Here is an 8,641-nt window from a genome sequence, read left to right on the forward strand (position 1 = left end):
TCACAGATCGGACTAAAGCGATTCAAATCTGCATTCATTTGTTCCAGAAAAATTGTGGTTTTAAAAAGTACCAAACAATTTATCCAAATTTAGTCCTATATAGACCTTAATACCCGAATTCCAAAATAATATTACTATTTTTCAAATTTTGTAAAAATTAGCTCAAATTGTATAAATAAAATTTCCCATTTTCACCTTTTTGACACTTTTTCCCCAGTGAAATGGCAAATATTTTGTTTCAATAAATATTACAGAATTAGTACATAATTTAATAGGTATACGTCAATAAGTCGAAAATGTTTTCTTATTGTGCTAAAAAAAGTACCAAAAATTTTCACCCCTCAAAAGTACGAATTTCAAAAATGTACCAAACACCAATCTGTTCATTTTAAGAGTAGATGTAGGTGCATTTAAAATTTTTCCTGTATCACTAATATTGTGTATGATAATTAAGAAAATCAGTTTTACCCGTTTTTTCCTTTTTTACCCCTAAATGTACAAATTTCCAAAAATAAGATTAACGTTCGTATAAAAGTTTATTTTCTCTTTTAAGCCAGAAATGATCGTTTAAGTAACTTTTAGAAGGGGACCTCGTATTTTTAAGGAAGTAATGAGCGTTAAAGTATTTTTCTGAAGGGGACCTTATATGGGGGTATGTTCAATTATGAACGATCCACATAAACTTTGGTAGAGAGATTTTGGCAGTAGTGAGCCCTAAAGTCATTTTCGGAAGGTGATCTTGTATGGGCGATAGGGTCAATAATGGACCGATCTTTATTAAATTTGGAAGAGAGATTTTGGCTCGTATATAACTTATGAGTGTCGAATTTTATAACTTTACGCATATTTTTCAGCCAGTAATGAGCTTTAAAGTAATTTTCTGAAGGGGACCTTATATGGGTTAGGATCAATTATGGACCGATTCACATAAAATTTGTTAAAAAGATTTTGACTCGGGAGGAACTTACTTATATAAAACTTTATCGTTATACTCGTACTTTTTAGCCAGTAAAGAGCGTTAAAGTAATTTTCAGAAGGGGACCTTATATGAGGGGTAGGGTAATTTATAGGACGATCCTCAAAAAAAAAAAAAAAAAAAAATAGTACGAAGATTTTGGCTCGATATGTGTGTCGAATTTCATCACTTTAAGTGTATTTTTAAGCCAGTAATGAGCGTTATAGTCATTTTTTGAAGGAGACCTTATATGGGGGGTAGGCTCAATTATGGACCGATCATCATAGAATTTGGTAGAGAGATTTTGGATCATATAAAACTTATTTATAACGAATTTCATTGCTATACTCGTACTTTTCAAACAGTTATGACCGTTAAAGCTATTTTTCGGGAGTCCACATGTATGGGGGCTATCTGAAAATGTGGACCGATATTGCCCATTTTCAATACCAATCCTTATCAATAGAGAAAATTTGTGCAAAATTTCAACTGTCTAGCTTCTTCCATGTTTACCCCAAAATATTGGTGTAAACACGATGATTTCAACAGACAGACGGACATGGCTAGATCGTCTTAGAATTTAATAACAACCCAGAATATATTATACTTTTGTGGGTCTATGACCAATATTTCTATATGTTATAAACGGAATGACAAAAACAATATACCCCCATCTCTTTTGATGGTGGGTATAAAAACTCAAAAAATGTCCTTTTCATTCATTCAAAAGAGACAAACATTTTAAGAAATAGTAATTTAGAATGAACTAAGTTTTCATTTTATTTCGGCAACATTAGCAACATCCATTTTGGGGCAGCCTTATTAATTTATTTACATTTCCCAACTTTATGATTTCTGAAAAAAATGTTTGTTATTTGAAATGAAAGATTAATGTTAAATAAGGTATTTACCAATATTTTAGTGTAAACATTTTAATTCTGAAAATTTGGTTTTTTACAGAAAATTAAACAATTAAACATGTATTTGTTAGTTAAAAAAAACTTTTATCAAAGCCACTATTATTATTAAAATACATACATATGTAGTATGTAAATTTTGGTTTCTACTTAAAACCCCAGCAAAAACTTACATGGAAAAGTTATAACGCAAAATGGCGTTGGTGACTTATGTGTAAATCAGTTTTTGCTGGGATATCTGCAAATTTTTTATAATTTGTTTTTCATAGAATATAAATAAAAAAATTTTTTTCAGAAATGTTGGGTTTGTTCGGCTTGAGGTCTTTTCATTAAATAAATATTAAAAATTAAAAACTCTTTTTTGTTCTTAGTTTAATTAATATTTATTGTGGTTTCCAATATTTCGACCAACTTCGTTGGTCATCTTCAGGGAAAGTTCTACAAATAATACATAAAGTACAATAACAAATAATAACAAAACAAATATAATATAAACAATAACAAATAATTTCCTTACATTTAATTTTAATGCAGTGTCGTCTGTTGTTTATGTTTTGATCTTCTATGACTGACTGTTTTGATTTTATTCTTTTGTTTATTGTTTCTGTATTTATTTATTGTATGTCGATAAATGTGAGCGCAGTTGTCAGTATCTGTTTTGTAATTTATTCTCTTTTCTGTTGGTGTATTTATAATGTGGAGCATCTCTTGTAAGTAACGTTTTGTGTGATTGTTCTCTCCAGCTAATATTCTCACTTTTTCAAAGTCTGGTTGGTGTCCAGTTATTGCACAGTGGGCAGCGAGGGCTGTTTTTTGATTTAATGGTTTGTCAAGTGTTCTTAAATCTGATTTGTGCGATGATAATCTTGTCCTCAGTTTTGTTTTCGTTGTACCAACATATACCTTTTGGCATATGTTGGTTTCGTCACCATTACATTTAATTTCATACACTAGATTGGATTTATCTAGTTTATCTAATTTGGACTTCATGTTATTAAATAATTTATATGTTGTATTATTCGTCTTCATTGCCAGTGTATATTTTTCTTTGTCATATATGTCCGAATGTTTTATTCTCTCGGATAGTCCTGAGATATATTCCACTGATTGGTATATTTTCCTCGATGGTTCGCTCTTTTCCCTATTCTCCTTATTTAAAACGTTGTCTATCAAATGGTTTATCGTCTTGTATGGGAAGTCGTTTTTGAGTAAAATATTCTTAATTTTACTAAGGTTATTCTTATGAAATTCCGTGTTGCTGGTGTCCAATACTCTTGTGATGAAATTTGTCGTCCACATATTTCGTCATTAATCTTGGTTTGTTTTCCAATTGATCAAGGGTTGTTTCCAATAGTTCCTCCATGACTATATCGGCAATTATTGGGGAAATTGGGGATCCCATAGGCATGCCCTTGTTTTGTTCATAAAAGTTGTCCTTAAACTTAAAATATCTGCAATCTTTTATACAAAACGTCAATATATCCATAAATAATTCTCTAGGTATTTTCGTATGTTCTTCTAACATATGCCATTTTCTGTCTATAGTCTTGATTGCCAGGTTTATTGGAATACTGGGAAATAAAGAGACTACGTCGAATGATACCAGTATCTCATCATCCTCTATGCGTGTGTTGTCAATTCTATTCTTAAATTCCCTTGCGTCTCTTACGTTATAAATAGAATCATTTGTCAATTTTCTTAAAATGTCAATTATATATTTACTCAGATTGTATGAAGGTGAGTTGATCGATGAGCAGATAGGACGTAATGGCATATCCTTCTTATGGATCTTTGGGAGACCATATATCCTTGGGGCTATAGCAATCCTTGTTGTCAATTTGTTTTTGTCAAGTAAATTTATAACATTAAGCTTGTATAATTTTTCCACAAGGATGTTGTTCTTATTCTGAAGACTAAGTGTAGGATCTTTTTTAAGGCGTCTATATGTACACATGTCCTTGATGATATCCATCATCTTTGTATTATAATCGTCTTTAGTCATTGCCACCGTCTTATTACCCTTATCTGAGTTCAATATAATTATATCATTATTTGCCTCCAAATATTTTTCACATTGAACCACTGTATTCAATATCAGTTTATCCCTTGCGTTCATTTTCGATTTTCTCATGTGGTCATCAATTAATGTAACAAATTTTGCTCTCGATATCTCTTGCTGTTCTTTATCCTCAATCGTCTGTATGCATTGTTCGCCATCGGTGATGCATTTGAATAATGGGAATGTTTCTCTCGTATTGGGCAAAGCAAACTTGGAACCAAGTGACAGTAGCCATTGAATATTTGTTGGTATAATTTTCTCTGTTCTATTCACAAACCAATCTTTGTTATGCTTCATATCAAGTTTAGCTGTTCCATTTTCCCTTAAGGTTTCAAACTTTTCAATAAGTCTCTTGTCATTATCGTCCTTAACGTTATTATAAATTGTCTCTTCACTTAACATAAATAGCTCACAGTCATGTTCTTCCACCCTATTATCTATAATTCCTCTTAGTTTTGTGATTCTACTTTCATTGTCATGAATCTGTTTGTGTTTTTGTTGTATTAATAATCTTAAAATAATATTATGAAAATTATATATATGTCTGTGTAGGGTTTTGTCCAAACATTCGGTTAAGTTACCATTTTCCATAAAAATTCTGTTAATGTTAACCGTGGCCTTGGCGATGAATCCAGGTATTAGTCCATTTTCTCTGCATTTTATAAGGAAAGTTGTTGATGATCTCAAGTTGGCCAATTGTTTATTATGTTTTGAAAAAGTCTTTATCACATTATTTGTATTTTTATCGTATTTGTGTTTGATGTTCCTATACAGCGTCATGTTTAAGCTGTTGACGGCGTGCCTTCCGTGTTGTTTGTTAGTTTATTTGTTCTCTAGACCTTTTGGTTGTTTTCAGAAATGTTGGGTTTGTTCGGCTTGAGGTCTTTTCATTAAATAAATATTAAAAATTAAAAACTCTTTTTTGTTCTTAGTTTAATTAATATTTATTGTGGTTTCCAATATTTCGACCAACTTCGTTGGTCATCTTCAGGGAAAGTTCTACAAATAATACATAAAGTACAATAACAAATAATAACAAAACAAATATAATATAAACAATAACAAATAATTTCCTTACATTTAATTTTAATGCAGTGTCGTCTGTTGTTTATGTTTTGATCTTCTATGACTGACTGTTTTGATTTTATTCTTTTGTTTATTGTTTCTGTATTTATTTATTGTATGTCGATAAATGTGAGCGCAGTTGTCAGTATCTGTTTTGTAATTTATTCTCTTTTCTGTTGGTGTATTTATAATGTGGAGCATCTCTTGTAAGTAACGTTTTGTGTGATTGTTCTCTCCAGCTAATATTCTCACTTTTTCAAAGTCTGGTTGGTGTCCAGTTATTGCACAGTGGGCAGCGAGGGCTGTTTTTTGATTTAATGGTTTGTCAAGTGTTCTTAAATCTGATTTGTGCGATGATAATCTTGTCCTCAGTTTTGTTTTCGTTGTACCAACATATACCTTTTGGCATATGTTGGTTTCGTCACCATTACATTTAATTTCATACACTAGATTGGATTTATCTAGTTTATCTAATTTGGACTTCATGTTATTAAATAATTTATATGTTGTATTATTCGTCTTCATTGCCAGTGTATATTTTTCTTTGTCATATATGTCCGAATGTTTTATTCTCTCGGATAGTCCTGAGATATATTCCACTGATTGGTATATTTTCCTCGATGGTTCGCTCTTTTCCCTATTCTCCTTATTTAAAACGTTGTCTATCAAATGGTTTATCGTCTTGTATGGGAAGTCGTTTTTGAGTAAAATATTCTTAATTTTACTAAGGTTATTCTTATGAAATTCCGTGTTGCTGGTGTCCAATACTCTTGTGATGAAATTTGTCGCAGTATTCATAATTATTCTCTTAGGATGTTTTGAATAGAAATTGATAAGCCTTCCCGACGCCATCGGTTTTTGATACCAGTCCAACTTAATCATATTCCCTCTTCTAATAATTATTGAATCCAAATACGGTAATCTGTTGTCTATTTCCTTCTCCAACGTAAATTGTATACGTCTATGAAAGGCATTTAGGGTTCTCAAAGTAATTTCCACTTGATCTTTTTTCAAAATTCCGAATAGGTCGTCCACATATTTCGTCATTAATCTTGGTTTGTTTTCCAATTGATCAAGGGTTGTTTCCAATAGTTCCTCCATGACTATATCGGCAATTATTGGGGAAATTGGGGATCCCATAGGCATGCCCTTGTTTTGTTCATAAAAGTTGTCCTTAAACTTAAAATATCTGCAATCTTTTATACAAAACGTCAATATATCCATAAATAATTCTCTAGGTATTTTCGTATGTTCTTCTAACATATGCCATTTTCTGTCTATAGTCTTGATTGCCAGGTTTATTGGAATACTGGGAAATAAAGAGACTACGTCGAATGATACCAGTATCTCATCATCCTCTATGCGTGTGTTGTCAATTCTATTCTTAAATTCCCTTGCGTCTCTTACGTTATAAATAGAATCATTTGTCAATTTTCTTAAAATGTCAATTATATATTTACTCAGATTGTATGAAGGTGAGTTGATCGATGAGCAGATAGGACGTAATGGCATATCCTTCTTATGGATCTTTGGGAGACCATATATCCTTGGGGCTATAGCAATCCTTGTTGTCAATTTGTTTTTGTCAAGTAAATTTATAACATTAAGCTTGTATAATTTTTCCACAATGATGATTCTATTTATAACGTAAGAGACGCAAGGGAATTTAAGAATAGAATTGACAACACACGCATAGAGGATGATGAGATACTGGTATCATTCGACGTAGTCTCTTTATTTCCCAGTATTCCAATAAACCTGGCAATCAAGACTATAGACAGAAAATGGCATATGTTAGAAGAACATACGAAAATACCTAGAGAATTATTTATGGATATATTGACGTTTTGTATAAAAGATTGCAGATATTTTAAGTTTAAGGACAACTTTTATGAACAAAACAAGGGCATGCCTATGGGATCCCCAATTTCCCCAATAATTGCCGATATAGTCATGGAGGAACTATTGGAAACAACCCTTGATCAATTGGAAAACAAACCAAGATTAATGACGAAATATGTGGACGACCTATTCGGAATTTTGAAAAAAGATCAAGTGGAAATTACTTTGAGAACCCTAAATGCCTTTCATAGACGTATACAATTTACGTTGGAGAAGGAAATAGACAACAGATTACCGTATTTGGATTCAATAATTATTAGAAGAGGGAATATGATTAAGTTGGACTGGTATCAAAAACCGATGGCGTCGGGAAGGCTTATCAATTTCTATTCAAAACATCCTAAGAGAATAATTATGAATACTGCGACAAATTTCATCACAAGAGTATTGGACACCAGCAACACGGAATTTCATAAGAATAACCTTAGTAAAATTAAGAATATTTTACTCAAAAACGACTTCCCATACAAGACGATAAACCATTTGATAGACAACGTTTTAAATAAGGAGAATAGGGAAAAGAGCGAACCATCGAGGAAAATATACCAATCAGTGGAATATATCTCAGGACTATCCGAGAGAATAAAACATTCGGACATATATGACAAAGAAAAATATACACTGGCAATGAAGACGAATAATACAACATATAAATTATTTAATAACATGAAGTCCAAATTAGATAAACTAGATAAATCCAATCTAGTGTATGAAATTAAATGTAATGGTGACGAAACCAACATATGCCAAAAGGTATATGTTGGTACAACGAAAACAAAACTGAGGACAAGATTATCATCGCACAAATCAGATTTAAGAACACTTGACAAACCATTAAATCAAAAAACAGCCCTCGCTGCCCACTGTGCAATAACTGGACACCAACCAGACTTTGAAAAAGTGAGAATATTAGCTGGAGAGAACAATCACACAAAACGTTACTTACAAGAGATGCTCCACATTATAAATACACCAACAGAAAAGAGAATAAATTACAAAACAGATACTGACAACTGCGCTCACATTTATCGACATACAATAAATAAATACAGAAACAATAAACAAAAGAATAAAATCAAAACAGTCAGTCATAGAAGATCAAAACATAAACAACAGACGACACTGCATTAAAATTAAATGTAAGGAAATTATTTGTTATTGTTTATATTATATTTGTTTTGTTATTATTTGTTATTGTACTTTATGTATTATTTGTAGAACTTTCCCTGAAGATGACCAACGAAGTTGGTCGAAATATTGGAAACCACAATAAATATTAATTAAACTAAGAACAAAAAAGAGTTTTTAATTTTTAATATTTATTTAATGAAAAGACCTCAAGCCGAACAAACCCAACATTTCTGAAAACAACCAAAAGGTCTAGAGAACAAATAAACTAACAAAAAATTTTTGTATTTATAAAAAAATTTGAATAAAATTAATTTTTCGTAGAAAAATTTTAATAAAAATTATTTTTTTAAGAAAACATTTTAAAAAAAATTAAAAAAAAAATTCGATAAAATTTTTTATAAAAAAAATTGATAAATTTCTCTCTCTTGATGATTAAAAACAAACATAGGTTTAATTACACACTACTACGTGACCAAATACCAAAAAAAAAAAAAAACACCCCGTCTTCCACCTGTACGTATACGTGTTAAGGATTTATTGATTTTACAAATATTAAGTATACGCCTAATTTTTTAAAATCATTTGTGATTTTGATCTGGAAGATGAAGTTTT

The 8,641-nt window shown here is 31.0% G+C and overlaps 2 protein-coding genes across 2 annotated transcripts; one reads left to right on the plus strand and one right to left on the minus strand.

Moving 5' to 3' along the window:
* Positions 1-3,518: 3,518 nt before the first annotated feature.
* On the minus strand, positions 3,519-6,097 carry LOC119610166. Its single transcript, XM_037965293.1, has 3 exons — positions 5,765-6,097; positions 3,737-4,414; positions 3,519-3,536 (listed from the first exon to the last, which is right to left on the minus strand). Exons 1-3 carry the CDS (start codon positions 6,095-6,097, stop codon positions 3,519-3,521), a joined length of 1,029 nt encoding a protein of 342 aa, XP_037821221.1.
* Positions 6,098-6,681: 584 nt separating this feature from the next.
* Positions 6,682-8,282, plus strand: LOC119610169. Its single transcript, XM_037965295.1, has 2 exons — positions 6,682-8,037; positions 8,117-8,282. Exon 1 carries the CDS (start codon positions 6,788-6,790, stop codon positions 8,027-8,029), a length of 1,242 nt encoding a protein of 413 aa, XP_037821223.1. The 5' UTR covers positions 6,682-6,787; the 3' UTR covers positions 8,030-8,037; positions 8,117-8,282.
* Positions 8,283-8,641: the final 359 nt, after the last annotated feature.

The sequence above is a fragment of the Lucilia sericata genome, unplaced genomic scaffold, assembly GCF_015586225.1.
Source record: "Lucilia sericata isolate MDLA Ls3-8-SP2 unplaced genomic scaffold, ASM1558622v1 Contig001131F_arrow, whole genome shotgun sequence".
NCBI lineage: Eukaryota > Metazoa > Arthropoda > Insecta > Diptera > Calliphoridae > Lucilia > Lucilia sericata.